General features: G+C 42.5%; 1 protein-coding gene across 11 annotated transcripts in view; it reads right to left on the reverse strand.

Moving 5' to 3' along the window:
* Carmil1 (capping protein regulator and myosin 1 linker 1) overlaps positions 1-20,697 on the reverse strand; it is a 279,741-nt gene that overhangs the window by 98,073 nt on the left and 160,971 nt on the right. For all 11 annotated transcript variants that reach the window (XM_032884200.1, XM_032884196.1, XM_032884194.1 and 8 more), the window contains exons 10-12: positions 17,743-17,831; positions 16,653-16,747; positions 3,584-3,670 (exon numbers count right to left, since the gene is read on the reverse strand). In XM_032884200.1, the coding sequence (XP_032740091.1) occupies positions 3,584-3,670; positions 16,653-16,747; positions 17,743-17,831 (271 nt within the window). The remainder of the gene's footprint in view (positions 1-3,583; positions 3,671-16,652; positions 16,748-17,742; positions 17,832-20,697) is intronic.

Genomic DNA, 20,697 nt, shown 5'->3' on the forward strand with positions numbered 1-20,697 from the left:
GGTGTTAATAAGCTCATGAATAAGAGGGAGTTACAAAGCTATAGTTCTGGAGAAATTTGGGGCTTACGACACAAATTCATCACAGATTGGCATGCCATCCTCAGCTCTGGTTTTCATAGGACTCTGACCATGCTTGGTATTCAGGATTGGAGGGTTTACAGCTGGAAGAGGTGGCACCAGATGGTCCTGTCTTGACATAATCTGCCAGCCAGCAGGAAGCTTGTGTGAGTCCAGAAAGTCATCAAGCAGCGAGTGTCTGAGGTGAGTACGGGTGCATGTGGTAGGGGCCACGGGGAGGTTAAAAAAAATCTGTCTTCTATTATAGGTCCATGAATATACATGTTTTCTAGGAACTAAAATATGTTATGCTTGCTAGAAACTTAAAACCATAATTATGAGACTCTAAACCCTTTAGAACCGACATATGGACCTTTAAGGAACCCATGTTTTTTAAACTGAACAACTCAAGATAAAGGTCTTACAGACTATTTAAAATGTTATAGGACCTATTTTATGAAACAGTGTGTTTGATAAGGACTCTTATATTACCTGAAAGAGACAAGTAAGGAAACTTTAGTCCTGACAGGTTGGAGCAGGATCAGCCTGTCCTCACCCAAGGACACAAAAGAACCGTGCTTTGCCTGTGCAGTTACACTATTCTTGCCAGTCTGGCCGGACAGGACAGGATTGAGGACAGGCTACTTCAGAACCAAAGTCTGTCCTGCAAAGGACAGATGATCAGAGTGCCCCTCTATTTTTACCATAATTAACAAACAAAGGAACGCAATGCCTATTAATACATGCAGAGAACTAATAATACATTTAGAAAAAAAGATTAACACCATAAATAGAAAAATAGCCTAGAACATTAAGTAGCAACATTCCGAGAAGACACACAAAGGATCAAGGGAAGTGAAATAAGTGCCCTAAGCTCGTGGTTCTCACCTATAGGCCATGAGCCCCAAATGCTCGTGGTTCTCACCTATAGGCCATGACCCCAAATGCTCGTGGTTCTCAATAGGCCACAATCCCCCAAAAACCATCAGACAACAGAGATGTTCGCACGACAATTCAGAACAGCAGCAAAGTTACAGTTGTGAAGTAGCCACGAAAATAACTTTATGGTGTGTGGGGGTCACTATATGAAGAACTGGATTAAAGGGTTGCTGCATGAGGAGGATTGAGAATCATTGCAATTAGAGAAACATCATACTCTCAGTTGCTTGAGAGAACAAAAAGCCAAAGCCACAGCGGCTCAGGACCATAACCTTAGCACTTGGGAGGCTGAGGCAGGAGGGTTGCCATAAACTAGAAGCCAGCCTGAGCTACAGAAGAGGGAGGGATTGGGAGTACAAGGCCAAATTGTGCTACATGAGAGGGGTGGGGGGTAGAGAAAGCATGAAAAGGGAACATTTAGTGCCAGCAAGAACATAAACAGATTTATACAAAATACTACTGGGAGGAGGAGGCAATCAATACGAAGGCTCTAAAATAGGCTCTTTATTACTCTTTGAGCTAATAATTCTTCTTAAGCAGATTTATCCTAAAAAAGAAATCCAGTAAATAAGCAAATTTAGCAGCCAAGCTCACATCAATGACATTGGCATTGCTGAAGAACTTTAAATGTATGGTACATTATTTACACAAATCACAGAGTGTCACTCCCCGGGCTGAAAGTAAGTGTGCTTACCAACATTTATTTAACCGAAGTACAGTCAGTGGTGACAGCTTGAGGCAGAGTTGGTGTCAAGCATAGCACTGAATGAGCAATGTTTCTATCAGCCAGAAGCTTCCCAGACAAAATGGGCAGTGTGTTAAAACAGAGGTTTGCAATGCAGCATGGGAAGGAGACCGTGGGAAATGTGAATGAAGAGGTAAGAGCTTGAAAGAGAAAGTCATAATGAAGTAAAACATCACAGTAACAGGACATAAATTGGCACATGCAGGTTGTCCCATGTTTAACTGAAAGTGACAGCCCATCATGGTGATGGTAATGGTCATCGTGCAGGCCATGATGGTATTGCTGGTGGAAGTGACAGTGATGGTCACATTGACACAGGTCATACTGTTTGTGGCTGACAGTGTGTGTGATGATGGTTACAGTAGGAGTGAGGGTTGGTGACTGTGAGGGCGACAGTGTTCATGATAGTGTGGCAACAACATGATGGTACTGATGGAGGCAGTGACAGTGACAGTTATAGCAATAGCCATGAGTGTGACAGTGGTTGTAAAGGTGAAATAGGGGTGACAATGTAACAGTGAAGATGATGACAATGAAGATAACATGATGGTAACAGGGATTAACAATGGTGATGTTGAGTGTGACCGTGAGTGTGACAGTGATAGCATGGTGACTGTAATCATGGAGGGAGCGGTGGCAGCTCCTGGCTGTATTGATTTAAGTGCCTGAAGCTTTACCATGTTTATTATTAACTCATTGAATTCTTCTTCCTCTTCTTCTTCCTCCTCCTCTTCTTCATCTTCTTCTTTCTCCTCCTTCCCTACTCTTCTCCTCCTTCTACTACTACTACACTACTACTACTACTACTACTACTACTACTACCACCACCACCACCACCACCACCACCACCACCACCACCACCACAAACAACAACAACAACAACAACAACAACAACAACAACAACACTATAACAAAGGGACTACTCATTTCTTTCTCACAAACAAGTCAATCAGGAAACAGAGATGAGGAGAGCAATTCACAAGAAGTAGGAAAGGCAGGCTCCAACCACAGGTAATAGGACGTGACTGACCAGGCAGCACAGAGTACCACTCAATATATGCCAAGTTTTCCAATTCTAGACACCTCATTGAACCCCACAATAGTACAGGCATGGTCCAGGAACTGAAGATTCAGACACAAGGGCAGCATGGGCCCAAGGGAAGCCATTCTCATAGGAAGGACACAGTGCTGAGACAGTAACGCCCTGGGTGTGATCAATAAACACACTAAGGAAGGAGCAAGTGCCTCTGGTGGTCTCAGAAGTGGGAAGCCTGTCTAAGTGGGGGCCACCAGAGATGAAGACTTCATCAGTTCCCCTGAAGCTCTGTGAAGCCCTGGAGATGAAAGGATACTCAGGCACTAAGCAAAACATGGTGACAAATGAAGAGACGGGACGTGGGGCTTTTCTCGTACTGTTACGTCACTGCTGGGGGGGACTATGGTGGTAACTCAGAACCAAGCCCCCAGCGCCTCTGTACAAAATCACTGGTCACTCTGATAGTTGGGGAAGTCAATATCTTTTGCCAAAAATGAATCAAGAAAAACATGAACAGGTACCTTTAGAAAAGTGATTTATAAGAGTAGAGATAGCCAGTGAGTAAACACTTACTGGCTCAAAGCTTAAAAAATTAAGACTGCACATATATTTCAAAATTATTTTCTATAATGAAGTCATTTAAATTTAGATTATCAGAGTTGAACTGTACAATATCTTTACTTTAAAACTGCTATCATAATATAATCTGTATATTTTAATTAACTACACAGCAGGATGATAACTGTTCAAATACAATAAGAATAAAAGTCAGAAACACAATATGAAGTAAATCGCATAGACTGTACCTTTAGGTGACAATGAGGTTTTAGACAGGTTCAAATGCTTCAATCCCTTTGGGAGTTTGGCAAATTGAATACTTAAGGAGGACACGCCTGAGGGGGAAAAAGAAACAGATTGTTATAATTTTCAAGTGTTTAGACACATGACTGCTTTGCAATGTGTAAAAGTTGAATATGTTTTCAGGAAAGTGGTTGTACTTTTCTGCCTGAAGTCAGGGCTTCTTTTATAGTCATTCTGTGCTATTCACTGGGCTGAAGAAGAAGCAGACTCTAACACATACAGTGTCTAAAAGGTTATTCTTATATACTCCCTGTCATAGCACTGTTCACAGCAAATCTGTGACTCGTGCACTGACTCAGTCAGTAAGTATCCAATCTCCATAAACTACATTTAGGAAAAGCCGGACACGGTGCTGCACACCCATGATCCTACCACTGAAGAGGCAGAGACAGGCAGATTCCCGGAGCTTGCTGACGATTCTCCCCAAATAGGCAAGGGGTAGATAAAAGTAAGAGCTCCAAACTCAAAGAAACACACTGGATAGTATCCTGAGGAATAACACTGAGGACTGACCTCTGGCCTCCACAACACGGGGGCACACAGGCACGTGCACTCATATGTGCACCCACAGGAAGATGCACACATACAAACATAAAATAATATACAAATAAGCATGTGGCCTTCCCAAGGTCCTTCAAGTGGCTTCAGGTTGTAGGTGACCTGTTACCACCTGGGCTATGTTTTCAGAGGTCAAATTAAGTAGCACTAAATAAGTTCTCCTAAACTAGGACAAAGTTTTAAATCCAGGCAGCTACAGAACTTCTTTTTCTGTGTGTGTGTGTGTGTCTCTCTCTCTATCTGTGTCTCTGTGTGTCTGTCTGTCTGTCTCTCTCTCTCTCTCTCTCTCTCTCTCTCTCTCTGTGTGTGTGTGTGTGTGTGTGTGTGTGTGTGTGTATGTGTGTGTGTGTTGTGTCTGTCTGTCTCTCAATGGGTAAATAAAATACAACTTCTCTTGGGATGAATATTCAGAGTTTCCTCTCATTTTTGAAACCTCTGTTTTAATGAGTTGATTTTTCTTTGGGATAAACAGATGCTGTTTTACTATTGTCAAGAACAGGGTAATTTTAACTACTCAAGTAACAGCTTCACCATTACCAGATGGGTTCCTGTGCTTAATTAGCGAATGGTTAGCAACCTCCAACAGAGCATTCAAATTTTAAACTCCATCAAGTTGGGGTTGCAGCTGGGGATAAATTCTCTTATTTAAAATCTGGTGTCCTCTAACATTTATGGTAAGTGTGGAAGACTGGAAATACCAGTCCACACACTCAGGAACTTCTAAATGCAAATGGAGAACAGATAGGCATGTGCCCTTTCTAATGTCCTTCAAGCAGCCTCGGGCTGTGGGTGAACTATGCTCCCTACAAGAATTTTAGATTTTCTAAGAAAAAAAAAACCCAGTACCAGACAGGAGAAACCTCTACTCAAGGTGTTGGTCAGATTAGTCCAAGTGCTATATGCTATTGTTGTTGCTCTTAGCTACCTACCACTCAGAACCTGTAGATAAGTACCTTTTGACAACTTCAGGCACAGAACTAGAGGAGTCGAGCTAGATCTAACCTAAAAAGCCTCTAACTTGCCAAGGAGGGGAAGCAATCAGTGGTTTTTCTTATCCAGCTGTAACATCAATGAACTATAACAGTGCCCAGCATAGCAAGACAGCCCTGCAGGCACAGTGGTGGCACTCACCTTGGCAATGCCCAACCACTGGCTAAGTGGACTTACGGACCAATCAATGAGAGGGAGGTTATGTCGGCTACCAGAAGCCTCGTCAACTACCTGAGGCAAGTGAGGTCATGAGTTTTATAGGAGAATCTACTGCTGCCACTTTAATGGCCACCTTAATCCCTAGCTATGTTCCAAATCTTGTCATTGTACCTGCAGATGAGCATAGCTCTCGCCTCCTCAAAGCTTCTATTGACAGCAAACATACATCATTACAGAAAACCACACTGGGTCACAACCCAACACAACTCTGCATAGGCTCAAGGACCATTATAGAAAAGGAAGCAAAGAAACTGAGAGAGCCAGAGGACCCAGTGTGTGCTATAGACTGCATCCCTGTAAGTGTCTCGCCCATAACCCTTCACCCGGCTGCCTGAACAGCAATATCCACTGACATCCCAACCAGAAGGGGAACCTCATGGGACCACTAGACAAAAACTACAGGCAGCTAACGAGTGTGGAAAGAGAGAATTGACCTCTTCTACTGGTTATTCAGTACAGAGTGGCCAACCCCGATACAACATAGACACATGCTACGCCAAACAGTCTCAGCAGGTTTATGTGTTTTTAATAAATAATATTTACAAATTTATATATTTACTCATTTTATAAAGTGATGTTTATCGTGTATATATGTAACAGTAGTGAAAATGAGCAATCAGTTGCGAGGCACATAGGAGAAATTGGTGCAAAGGGACATGAAATGGGACGGAGAGAAGTCAAGGGAAAGGGGACATGATATTTTTTTTTAATATTTAAAAATTAATTTAAAAAACTGTATAAGACTATTAATGTTTTAAATATCCAAAAGTCAAGTGGCTTATCTGGATAAAAATATCAGATGCTAGGAGACATACCTAGACAAATGTGCTTAAAGGACAAAATGGAAAAAACATGAAAAAAAAAAAAAACCATTGAAATCACAAACTCAAACAAATCTTGGGTAGTTGTAATAAAATAAGTTAGATTTCCCAAGTATTACCAGAGAAAAATGTAACGCTTCACTAATGAAGAGACTATAATTACTGTAGTCTGCATGCTGTGATCAGCATTCTGAAAATAAATTGAATGAGTCTGACAGAAATGAAAAGAAAGCACAGGCATTCTTACACACAAGCACATACATGCAGAAATGGCTAGTGGTGGCCACATGTAAATCATAAAGTTGTCTTACTAGTGAGCTATCGCTTTAAAAATAAAAGATCAGACAGGAATACTCTCTGCGATGCTGTATGTTTTCTAAATGATACTAATACTGTGTGATAAAACTTGAGCTTAATAGAAAAGTGATCAAATCTCTAGATATGCAAACCTTCAGCAGTATAAACACATAGCAAATAAAGCCAGAAAATCAAAGTAGAAAATAGAGTGAAAGAAAACTATGACACTAACATTGATGAAATACAATAGAATGGTTAGTCATACAAAGTAATGAGATAAATTTAAGAAAGGAAGTTTTATTAACAGAATTAATAAAACCCACACAGACTGGTTAATAAAAGACTATCAGTGAATGGCATACAGACACTACAGAAAAAGGCAAAAAAATATTATGCTTAAAAATTATCATTTTAAAGAAAGTAGATAAATGCCTTAGAAAAGACACAACTAAAGCTCATGCAAGAGGAAACAATTTATCCATACAGCCTTCTATATCTTCAAGAATACACATCTGCAGCTATTTTAGTTCAGCAGATTTGAGCCAGGGATTTGTACACATTGAGCAAGTGCTCTACCACTGAGCTACACTCTCATGCCCACGAATTTAAATCTCTAAAATCCTTTTCATAGAGAGAAACAATAGCCACCAAGCATATTGCCGTTTCCTACTATCTAACTCAGTATTTATACAGTTCTGCTACTTATGCTCAACTACATTAATCTATCAAAAGGATGTCAGAGTGTAGGTATCATTTCCAAGAGGGGGCAGGGAGCAGTAGTGGGGTGAAAACCCAACAGGTAAAGTGTTGCATGAGTAACACTGTTTCCTGGTAGTGGGTGCCCTGGAATATACACTTTGCAAACACAGCAATGTAAACATGGTGCTTTAGTTTTGATGGGTCTTGAATAAAGGACCTGGTGCCCAGAGTAGTGATGTGACCTCTAAGAGGTGAGGCTTTGTAGAGGCTGCTCATGTCCTTAGAGACATGCCTTCCAAGGGAATTGAGCAGTTCTGGGTTCTCTCTCTTTCCCCTCACTTATGATACTAGTCGCTCTGTTCTGACAAGACATCCATTCACAACGGACTACCTCAGGATAGCACCAGAGGAGAAGTGCTGACCAACTGTGGAACAGAGTCACCTGAGCTGGGAGGCCAGCACTGTTCTCTGTCCAGGCCACTGTGAGTGAGGGAAGTAGACTGCGACTTAATGGGTTTTTGGTAACGTTCCTTATCTCCCTAAAGAAGAATTTATTTCAAAAAGTAGAAACCAAGTGGGGTGGCACACTCTGTCCTTGAACAGCTAGTCTTCCTGGAGTTCCTCACCGGCTGACTATTAAAGTCATAGACATTTGTCATCACACCTGGCCTTAAAACATTGTTTTATATCACAGAGGAGGAAACTATAATGAATCATTGTTCTTGATGATTTAAAAACATAAGAATAAAAAACAAATTCTGAAATAGGCCTTATTAAAGCCATCCCTGTCTTCCTTGGCAGAACATTCACAGTTCTTCAGAAGAATTAACAGTTTCTTCAACAGAATACAGAGCAGGGAGGGGAGAGGGGAAGAAGAAAGAGGAGAGAATGGAAAGTTGAGAATAAAAGAAAAAGGGTATGTGTTCAGACACACACAGCACTGAGAAGTGTTATGTGCTTACCCTGAGGAAGAGACGGGTGAGACACCGGTCAGGACAGCTCTAAGCTTCTAAAGCCCTGCTTTGGCACTGAAATAAGAGTCTCACCAGGCATGAGCATGTAGATGTTGCCAGGTGGGAAGAAAGAAACACAGATGCTCCGTGCTTGCTGCAGCTGGTCCGCCAGTGACATGAGTGATCACAAATGAACAAGAGCGTTATAGAAAGGACAGGGGACATGACGAAACTCTGGGCCCAAACTATCCAACTGAACCATTTGAACCAAAGAAAACAAAGCAGTGCATAAGAGCTGTGAGTCGCAGCCTAGTGAGCTGCTTAGAGCATCCACTGGAGATTCCATTAGACAGGTTACTTTTCCCTGGGCTTTTAAAAACCAGGGAGGAGCTGGCTATTTCCCTTCAATAGGCAACTGTTCTAGTTTCCTCTATTTCAAAGCATTTTTATCTAATGAAAAAGTAACTATAAAATGTCTCATATGCTAATTTGCTATCCATCATTATTAACATCCATACACAGACAAATTAAATTTGGCATTGCAAATTTAACCCTATTAGTCACATGCCCACTTAAAAGTGTATAGCACCATATATAACTTCAACATTGGGCCACGCTGATGTTGCAGAGATTCTCATGGTGAGAAATGGGATCAATAGGTCCTGGCTAATCTAAAGCATTATGTTAATGAGCTAACGGATTCTGCCTGCAGAGCTCTAGCAACGTGACCCAGCGAAGCAGAGTCCTGTACTGCGTCTTTCAGGAAGCATACAGAAGAACAGTGGTGCCGCCACTTGGAGAGCTGAAGGAGATTGATGGACATGTGCTATGAAAACCCTATGCCAAAAACACAAAACAAACACAAATACAGAGATACAGACACTAAATATATCCACTCACATGCTAGAATGCTTAGACCTCAGAGCTGAAGGGATAGCCAGCTGAAGCGCAACACCTGCTCTCCCAGAGGATCAAGTTCCAATCCTAGCACATAGCTGTGAAGAGCTCCAGTTCCAAGGCATCAGACATCCCCCTTCCGGGCCAATGGGCACCATGCACGCACAGACAAACATGCAGGCGAAACACCCACACTCATAAGATAAGATCAAAAACACTGGTGTTTGTTTGTTTTTAGATTTCTACCAAATCCTGTTGGAAAGTAGAGAAAAACTGAAAGGGAGTGAATAAAGAAGTAAAATACAATGAATTTCTGTTTTTCAATAAATGAAAAGTCAGGTGTAGTGGCTCATGCCTGTAACATAAACACTCAAATGACTGAAGCAAGAGGATCCTCATGAGCTTGATACAAGACTGGGCCATGTAGTAGGTTCAAAGGGAGCCTGGGCTACAGGGAAAAAGGGTGACAGGGCTACAGGATAGGGAGGGAATTAGGGAGACAGACAGCAGACAGAGCTGTTGGGGAAGGGGAAAAGAAAACGGAGTTAAGAAGAAAGGATTTGAAAATCAAGGGATATTGCTGGGTGGAGGGGAAATGGAGTCAACACACCTAACTTTTATAGGTTCTGAAATCCAAACCTATAACTTAAAATATTGCTTTACTCTATACAACAATAAAGGTATTGTATGTGGTTAAAATGGTCCACCTAAGAAAGTGCCATTTTATATCTGCCACAGAGAAACTTGCCATTTGAGAAATGGCAACTTGCTTTTTAGAAAATACTTTGACATATAATAGAATAAACTAACTTGGGCTGGAGAGATGGCTCAGTGGTTAAGAGCACTGACTGCTCTTCCAGAGGTCCTGAGTTCAATTTCCAACACACACATGGTGGCTCACAACCATCTGTAATAGGATCTGACACTTTCTTCTGGTGTACATGAAAACAGCTACAGTGTACTCATAGAATAAATAAACCTATAAATAAATAAAAATAAATAAATAAATAAAAAAACTAACTTGTTCAAATAGCACAGAGCTGCTTAATTCCTCTTCCAAAAAAAAAAACCCCATATAATCAGATTCAAAACCCACTGAGCACAGTACAATGGCCAGCAGTGAGGCAGGAAATCACAGGACAGAGTCTGCACACACCGTCCCTTCCAGTGCTGTCCCAGACACATAAAGGCATAGGAGTTTTCTCCCCGTTAAGTCATGAGCAAGAACTGCACTGCATCTTCTCTAGGCTATGTCTGTCATCGAGCAAAGTCGGAAAGACTAGGGTTTCCTGAATGCACGGCACTGGGCTATTCTTACTATTCTTGGTACTGTCTCCTCTATTTCTCAGAGCATACCCTGGTTTGAACACTACCATTATTAACTATTCTAAAACATGAGCAAACTGCTAAGACATGGAGATGTTAGTTACCATCCAACACAACTGTGGCAAAATCACAACTTCTAAAACATATATATATAGAGAGAGAGAGAGAGAGAGAGAGAGAGAGAGAGAGAGAGAGAGAGAGAGAGAGAGAGAGACACCACACCCAGGGCCTATTTCTTTCATCTTACTTTGAACATCAAATAAGAGTCACCACAATGACGGTCAAAATGGAAACACCGGGGACCTCAGGTCAACCCTTATAAAATAAATAGCCGTAAGGCGAAACTCTAAATCACCTTTAAATTAATTATCAAAACTGCTCCAGGCACTCTTCCCCTTGGATTCAGCACTCCTGGTTGGTACTGCAGCTCAGTTGTAGCTAGCCAATGCCTCTCCACAGGCATATCTATCTGCTGAGAGAGTCCCTAGGTGGGCAAACAGGTTTTGTTGGGGGTAGATGAATCACACAGCATATGCAGGGAAGAAAGCTGCCAACCGCTAGGTCAAGAATAATCATTTTACCTACACAGTTCTGTTTCCTTATCCATTGGCTGGCTCTCGTTGCCTCCGATGCTCCTGGGGCCACCAAGAACTGCAGCACACCTGGTTCCTACCCCCATCCTACAGCCTAATATTTCACAAACAATAAATTTATAATGCTCTCCATTAGCCTGCAAGAGAACCTGGTGCCTTCATTAGGGAAGCAGCTGTGTAGGGAGGTCCTATAGTTAGAGATCTCCTTCCTCTGTATCGGGGGCAGGGGGCGCAGTGTCTCTCTGGTTTCTTTTTCTTTTGTCCCTGTGGTGAACTGTTGGTCAGGTCTTAAGGCTTTCCACAGATTCCCAGCACCATGGACCTGACCTCCTATTAATTTTACTTCTATGGTTTCCTTCTGGTTCCCATGTCCTTCCCTTCAAGTGACTAGCAGGGGCCCCTCTGCTAAGCTATCTGTTCTCTCACATACTCTTAATTGCCAGTGGTCCACATGCCAGTTTATGGATGTCTGTCAAACCCGCTCCTGCCTCAAAGAGATAATATAATGTCACTAGACTCCATTTCTGCCTCACGGTCCTTCATGAGTTAACTTCTTTCTCTGATGGTCTGCCTCCCCCATGCACCATTTTCTCAATACTGCCTGTTCCTCCTCTACTGTCCTACAGTCTCTGATGCCTGCGGGACCTCTGTGTTGATGGCCAGTATCTCTAATAGCTCCATGAGCTAGTCTATCAGGTGATTTCCTTTTGGATGGCCTTGGGTTTTGAGTCTTTGCTTCCAGGAGGACTATGCAGTGATATTAATTTCTCTGCTTCTGTAGCACTTAGACTGACACCATCAAACCCATATCCTGCAGCCTCATGAGAAAGCTTGAGAGTTTCATTGCTTGTTTAAAGGTTTTTCTCAAGTTAAGCCTTTCAGGTACTAAGTATTTCCAGATTGCCAGTCTCTCATATAAGCCACCGATAATCTCCCCAGATGCATTTGAATTACGGATTCTCTTTCTCTGTATAAAACCGAGGCTTATGAAGCATCATCCATCACTTCTACCTCCCTTTCTTCCCTCATGGGGTCCCAGTTTTTGGACCCAGAGGGATCTCATCTAATCTATGCTCTTTTCTCCTTTCAGCCCCATAGCCAAGAAGAAGCCATAAGGAGTGGCAAATGAGCATCTCCGTCTCCCTGTCTGTTACTGAACTTACCCATCAAATCAGAACCCGACTTGGGGAGGGGTGTTGCTGGAAGCATATCTTCTTCCCACTGTAATTCTTCTTCACACAAATAAATTTCATCTGGATAGCCAACTCCACCACTAATGAGTTTCTGAATATGTATAGCAACAGCCACAATACTCCACAGGAGCTGGCTGGCACCCTTCTCCTTCTGATGGCTCAGAGTGTGTCACAGTTACTCTCCATAGCAAGGTCAATGCAGCTGTCACTATAGTATGAAGGCACCCCATTTCATAACACACAGAGAAAAGCCATACTGGGATCCCCTGCCTCTAACCCATCAGAGATGTGCCACCCTTAGACAACCCACCATTCACAGCAAGAACAGCATCATTGCCCTTCCCTGAGCTCAGGGGTTTCTTGCTACTAGTCACATCTGCTCCGATGACAATGACAGCTGTCATGTGTATACAAACACTCTTTCTCTGCTCACTCAATCACATTTCATGTTTCCTCTCCACAAGCCCCTGGTAATTTGAAAGCTGTAGACCTGCCCTTTAGACTCTGGTATGACAAGGAGTCCACGCTGTAAATAACTAGGGTTTGCCATATCAATATTCATATCACAGGACAACAGCAACACTTTCTGGGAGCTGCCAAGTAAATCTCAGGGAGGCTGGTGCAGGGGTAAAATCAAATGCCGAAAGCCTCAGAATTCTGTCCTATTAACACAATGAGGTCCTGTTTGCCTCAGGTCTGCCTTCCTTTGTAAATAATCTTCCCTGCCCCAGTCTCCATAGGTCACAATCCTCCTTTCCGATCCCACCCCCACCTCTTGATTGTTTTAAAATATAAGTCACTGTCATTGAAAAGCCGAACACCACTGCCATGGCGGCACATACCTATAGTTCCAGTATTTAGGAAGAAAAGGCAGGACAAACAAGAGTTCAAAGATGGCCTGAAGTTACATGAGACCCTCTCTCAAAATAAATAGGAAAAGGGAAAAAAAAAACAAAAACAAAAAAACCAAGGAACTACTCTCTTGATTGAAATTTCAACAGTTTCTACACAGCTAAATTTCCTAGGGTATTTCTACCTATAATTTAAAAAGCTACCAAGCGGGCTGGAGAGATGGCTCAGTGGTTAAGAGCACCCGACTACTCTTCCAGAGGTCCTGAGTTCAATTCCCAGCAACCACATGGTGGCTCACAACCATCTGTAAAGAGATCTGATGCCCTCTTCTGGTGTACTTATATATAATAAATGAATAAATCTTTAAAAAAAAAAAAAAAAAAAGAACCAATGAACAGCCTGTGTGGAGTAGAGGTATAATCATAATCTCAGAACTCGGGAGGCGAGTCAAAAGGCTTGCTTTAAATTGAAGATGCGCATCTCTCCCCCTCCCTCCTCTCTCTCCAAACAACAACAACAACAAACAAACAATGAAAATCGTTTCTCAAGGCTCAGCCCCAAGAGTGAAGTCGGTAAGTGTTGACAGCCATCCAAGGCAGTGGCAAACAGCAATGTAGCCATGAATGAACTCAGAAGAGAAAAGGGCAAGACTCAGTCTGTGAAAATACTTTCAAGTGTCCAGACTGGATGGAATGTGGGCAGAAGACACACTGGAGATCTGCTGAGCGAGTAGCTGAGGGACCCTCATTGATCCATGACAATAGTATCTACAGAAGACACACTTGATGCAGGTGGATGAACACATACACAAAGTAGAATCTCTGAGGGCAGAAGGTGGAGGGAAAAGGCATCTTTCTTGAGCCTAGACTCCTACTCACATAAAAGAACCCTCTATAAACGTCGCCATGACTTTCAAGAACAATTTTTAAAAGCAAATAAGAGAATGACATTAAATTCAAACTCCATTTATGGAAAATACTCATCGCTTATGAAAAGTCTTACACTAGATGCTGTACATCTAAGGAAGGGATAGGAGGAAGCTGGCATAAAGGGGGTATGACAGGCTGTGGGTACTCCAGGAATAGGGATTAACTACCCATGCTTAGTTATATCATGAGCAGAATACTGTAAATTAAACGAAAAGGTTATGAGGGCTCCAAGGTGAGGACCTAAGACAAGAAACAGTATTGAGGGACAAGTTGTCTATGAGTATGTGAAGGACACAGGACAGGAGAGGAAGGGCCTGGGATTCATCCTCTGCCTGCCAGTCCTACAACAGTGACTTATGTATGGCCTTTTAGGTGTGTCTCCTCTCTGAGGTTCAGGCACACTGCTGCTAGGACAAATGTACCACAATCAATTTATCCATTGATGAGTCCTAGGCTGTTTCCACACTGCCTGTGTGTGTGTGTGTGTGTGTGTGTGTGTGTGTGTGTGTGTGTGTGTGTGTGTATTACACCTGTAAATCTGTGCTCATAGCAGAGCCTTTGTGCGGACTGTCTTATTTCTTTTGGGTGATAACCAGGAGTAGAATTGCTAAGTTCTTTGGAACGTTTGTGTTTAACCTAAAAAACTGTCTCTCAGTCAAAAGTGGTAGCTTACAACTTTAGTCCCACCACCCAGGAGTCAGAGGCAGGTGGATCTCTGTGAATTTGAAGCCAGCCTGGTCTACAAAGTGAGTTGCAGGACAAGTCGGACTGTCCTGTCTCAAAAAACCAAAACCAAACCAACTAAACGAAAAACCCAAACAAACAACAACGGCAAACCTTTTCTCTCTAGGTTCCCAATGGATGCATCCCTCTCCATTCCCACCAGCAATAGCAGCATTTTCCTTTCCTCAGACCCTCAAATACGCTTACTTTTATCACAGCCAGATGACAGCTATGAAACAGTAACTCATTGTGCCTTTAATTTACATTTCCCTAATGATTAACAGTGCCTTGCCAGCCTGTCTTCTGGAGTTCACCTCCTTAGGGACCTGACTGCTTCCCTGTACTGACTCTGCCCTGTCAGCCACTAAATGCAACCACATCCCTATATCTGACAAATAAACCCAATATAGCCGGCCTGAGTCTACGTCCAGTTTTGACTTCGTCTCATTCACCACTCTGCCACTTCTAACAGAGCCAGTAGAGAGAAAGGCTGTTTTTCCTACAGAAATGACGACGCCCCAGGAACTCTGCACTCCAGCCCCGTGTCTTTATTTTCAGTCTGGGCTCATTCTTAGGCTGCTTGCCACGAGACCTAGTTTTGGATTCAGCTTCCACCTTCCTTCACACTCCCTACTTTAGATGACAGAAGTTACCCCTGAGGTTCTGTGTGAATACTACAAGGGAATCACTTTACACACAAGGCAGCATCCCAGTCACAAAGTACAAAAAGCGAAGCTGCCTCCGTGCCCTCAGCTCAGCTGAATAATTAATCCTCATCAAATACCTAACAATGAAAGATGAAAGGCCCTATTCAACAAGGCTGGAAAACATTTCCAACAGCAAATGAAAACAAAATGTTCCCTCCAGAGGTAGAGTGATTCCTACTCCAACCCCATCCATCAATGTTGAGAAGAAGATGGAGATTCAGTCAGAAGCTTCCCTTCCTGTATCAACTGCAGGCACTGCCTTCACTACTTATGAACACTTTCCTTTGATTTCCCTTTTCATTTTGTAGGGGTGGGGATTGTTCCCAGGGCTTCACGCATGCTAGGTAAACCTGCCACACCCCAGCCCTAGATGCAAATATGCATCATGAACCATTCTCCTTACCAACCAGGTCCTCCAAGCTCACCATAAGCACACACTCAAGTCTTAGAAAGTGTTAAAAGGTGTGTGTGAGGTGGGTACAGATCTAAACTGGCCTCCTCTTAAATGCTTCCTGCAGAGCAAGACGGAGGGGTTTACCATGTGATTGTTAAATTAATGAACTCTAAGTTCATCTACAAAGCAACCATAGGCTGGGAGTGGCACTCAGCAGTACAGCATGCACAGGCTCTATACTCAACATCTACAAAGGAAGTAGGGATTTGTATAAAGTCACATGCCTGGACTCTCCGAGCCTATGAGGCAGAGGTACAAAAATACAATTCTGAGACTAGGCTAGGCTACAAAACATAAACTAATAAAGGTCCAGGCGGGTATGTATTCACCCAATTCTGGAATATAAGTTCTGGCTCTGCATCGCCAACAACCGTGTGAGAGGTGGGAGTACAAACCAAGCTGCCTATCAGATCTGGCAGCGGTCTCCACCAATAGTGAGCAAAAGCCCAGGGATCCTTAGTCCTACAGCCCAAAGGAAGTTAGTTTACTGTTGACCAGTGATTCCGAGGAGGACTTAGGTTGAGTGTGGGTGTAGAACTCCACCTGGGTGAGGGAGCATTCCTGGTAAATATGAAGAGGACTCTGGGTGGGTGCAGAGAAGGTTCTAGGTGCATGTGGGGAGGACTCTTAGTGTTTGAGTGGAAGGTGGTGTGGAGAGGACTTCAGGTACATGTAGAAGACCCTGGGTAGGTGTGGCCAGGGCTCCAGGTGACTTAACTGAAGTTAGCATTACTCCCCAGCCCTGCATAGACTAGGGCTATCCTACATCTCTGGTATCCCTGGTCGTATGTATGATGGAGTACCTCGATCCTCCAGCGGGTTCCCAGCAAGGTTGATTGTGTGAAGTCCTGAGTTAGGATTGTGTGCTAGAGCACTGGCCAATTTCTGTGCAAAATCTCTGCAAGTAAACACCAATGGCATGAGTGACAGACAGAATGCAAATTTTTCAGATACAACATTTAAGAATTAAAATGAAATGAAACCTAAAAATACATCATTTTCCCCTTGGCTTACCTATGAAAAATCTCCCACTGGTTCATTTTGCCTTCATCTACTGATCCTACTGTAGAAGGTTGTGGAAAATGCTTAAGAGGTGGAAACCTCATTGAATAAAGGTGCTCCCTGGGAATGGGCCTTGTAGGTTTAAAGCTGGGCCACACTTCTGTGGGCTGTTTGCTTCCTGAGCACAGACAAGTATGAGCAGCCACTTCATGCTCTGGCCACTATGCCTTCCCAAGTAAGAAGAGCTGTATCATTAACTACTGTGCTCCTCTCCCTACCACCAGTGGTCTCTCTGTCCCCCCGGGCTGTTTAGTAACACACTCAGTTCTAGACACACTGTTGAACACTGCTGACAGTACCACTGACTCGGCCTGGTTTATTTTTGTTTTCTTTTTCACAGTAAATCTGCTTTCTTGAAAATTTTAATAGGCTCTTCCCTGTATTTTACTTCTCATTTCCTGTAACACTCATATTTGTAAACTGCATTAATTATTAAGTTGAAAACCACTATTGCTAGCACTCTATTTTACACAAAAAGAGGATGCAGGGTTCTAACCTAATTTTTGTCTTGCTTCCTGACCCCTGAAAGTATATAACCAGCCACATGTGCCCAACAGCACCATGCCTTCCGTGCCAGAATCCATGAGACACTGCACCTGCATCTATGCTGAGTCTAAACAAACCCCTCTTCCCCTAAGTTGCTTCAGTTGTATATTTTGTTACAATAATTCAGAGTAAAAGATTTTTGTTTATTTTGCTTATTTCTTTTTTCAGAAGGAAAAATACTATTATATGTGCACCCCAACTCTTTAAAAGATTGTGTACTAATTACAAAAGCAAATGGCATTATATTTTAAAGCAACATATTCTCATGTTCAAGAAAATACTCACGTTCTGAGTCCAGCATTTTCCAACACCAACTCTTCCAATCGATTGGACCTACTCACCACCCTCAAGATCTGTTCACAGACATCCGTGGACTGTAACAGAAAACGCTTATTGAACATTCTGTAACTCTTGTAAAAAAACATTTCACTTGAGTGTTCTAAATCTATGCAACACAGAGACCTAAGTAGATGCACACATTCACTCAAGAACTGGCAGAGGACATCCCCACTATGCAAGACCTTGGAACACCACCACACAAATTGAGTCTCCGAGTGTACTACTCTTCAGGGAAGAAACCAGAATGCTGTGGTCTGAACTGGGGCCAAACCCCATTCCCTCGTTCACACTGAAACATATCCAACAATGTGATGATATCAGCAGGTATGTTTGGAAGGAGACTTTGTCTTAGGGGTGCAAACACTCAAAAATGGCGCCAATGCACTGAAACAAGAGTCCCAGAGAGTGACTTTGACCCTCCTACCACATAAAGACACATCTAATAGAGCCATTTACACACCAGAAAGTGGATATAATCACATATTGAACAGGCGTGAACTGTGAACTCCCTGACATCTGCAACTGTTGGGTAACAAACTTCTGTTGTACAAGCTATCCCATCTATGGTATTGTAGTAGACAGTCTGAGTGGAATAAGATAAAATATATGGTGCAGTTACAAAGGCAGTGCTTTGGCAGTGCTGCAAGTCTGCCTAAGTCCCTCTCACCCTTTCTTCAGAAAAGCAAAAGGCCTTCCCAAGGCAATGATAGATGTCCCAGATGGAGACCTAAGGACTTAAGTGATAGTGATAACATTGAGGGTCTTGTTACAGTTTTCACTGTGTTCCAGGCACCGAGGGCTACATCCTACATGCATATCTCATCACCAAACCAATGGCTCTACATCATTCTCTATTACAAATAAGAACAGTAAGGGAAAGAGTGTTTTGTACTTCAACAGGGACCAGCCCCATCACGGTATGGTTGTTCTGGAGGACTTACTAAAGTAGGTGAAAGGGGAAATGGCAAAGAACTAAGTAAATGTACCATGTTAATAGTAATTTTTAAAAGTTTATTGTAAATTACATATATGTATGAATGTGTAAGTCTATGCATATGAGTTCAGGTACCCACAGAGGCCAGAGATATAGGATAGCCCTAGACTTGGAGCTGCAGGTGGTTATGAGCAATCTTTTCTGAGAATGTACAGTGGTGACATTTTTAAAGTCATGTATACACAAACCTAGACATGAAGTAGAATACATAACCGTAACAGTTATCTTGTCTACTACATTCATAGTACAGGATCACAATAGTTCATCTGAATACAGCAGCATTCTAGGCTTATATTTAGCTTCTCTTTAAACATTTAAGCTTTGAAATAAAATCTGGCCTTTGTGAATATTATACCACAAAACTTCATGAAAGAAAAATGGTTGAAACATCACGGAAGAGGGGTTGGAAAGAATGTAAGAGTCAGAGGAGAGGGAGTAATGCTGTAAAATGCTGTCCCACTGTGCAGCTTGTATCTCTCTTACGTGCTGCTTCATTTGATCCAGTGTAGAATGCCTGTGTCAGATCATTGCTGGGCTTTGATTCATCCCAGTGGATTGACAAGAAAGAAAAAAAGCAGTCATGCTTACAGGGGAAAAATAACAAGAGAATTAGCAAAAAAGTAAAATAAACATGGAAGCCCAGAACAAAAACAAAGAAATAAATGCACTTTCGGTACAGCCACATCATTGATGCAGCAAACCTTGACCTCTTGGAGTTAGAAAAGCAAGCTGAGCAGACTCCAATTCTACAACTATTTACATAATAAACAACGCCCAGACAGATGGTCCTCACTGCATACTGTGTACCTGGGAGTCGATGGACACTGGCTCACACATACAATCTCAGCATGAAGGAAATATAAGCAGGCCTGGACTATGTGCATATAATTCAGACTGGGATTGTGGCTGCTAATTGTGCTCATGATATCAGCACAGAGCATGTCAGTCACATCTGTCATGATGCACTTTGAGAAAGGAGGCTTTTACTGGACTGGGAGAATTATCTCAGAAATGGTGAGAGTTCATGCAGCTTCAGGGAACTTACTGTGGTCATGAACTTCATTCATGCTACAAAGTCTCCAACACACTTCTACACATTGGCTGTTCTTTCAAGTAGGCCCATCTTTAGAAAGTTCTCACACTGTAGCAGGAAAGTGTAGCATTTCCTTTTTTACTTAGCTTTGGGTGATTGCAAACTATTTCTTTTCTTTTGCTTTCCTTCTCTCCTGCCCCCTTTCTTTTTGGTAATCCACTGCGACCACTTACTAGTGCCTGCCGCAATGCTGACTGATCTTGTTGGCTTGATCTTGTGCAGGTAACCAGGGTGGCAATGAGCTCATGACCACCACAGTCGTGTAGATGATAGCACTTCACAGCACTCCCGTTCTCCGGCTCTTACATTGTTCCCACCCCCTCTTCCATGATGTTTCAAGTATCTTTTCTGTTCAGAAGCTTCATAGTAATATTCACAAAGGCCACATTTCATCTCAATATATCAAATGTTTAAAGCTAAACACATGTCAAGACAGGGGATGCAATTCAGTGATGATGTGCTTGCCCAGCATGGCCAAAGCTCCAACTTTGATGCCCAGCATCATAGACACAAATACAGATGCATTCAGTCAATGGAAGAGCAGTAAGAGTTGTCCTCAAACCCTGCCACTCTACCTCCTGCTATCCCATGATATTTCAGAAAGTATTTAAGACCTTTCATTCTTTGTTTTCCCAGGAAACAATTCCCGGGAATTACTTATATTTTAAACACTAAATTGGTTAGAGGAAAACGATGCCAGGGAAGAATAATGGTGAGACGCCAACACCTTTCTATACTGGGGAGTTGGGGAAAATCTAAGAATTGCCTATGTAAAGCCTTTTGAGAACCTTCTCAGGGACCCATCTGAAAACCT

Source organism: Rattus rattus, chromosome 14, assembly GCF_011064425.1.
Source record: "Rattus rattus isolate New Zealand chromosome 14, Rrattus_CSIRO_v1, whole genome shotgun sequence".
Taxonomy (NCBI): domain Eukaryota; kingdom Metazoa; phylum Chordata; class Mammalia; order Rodentia; family Muridae; genus Rattus; species Rattus rattus.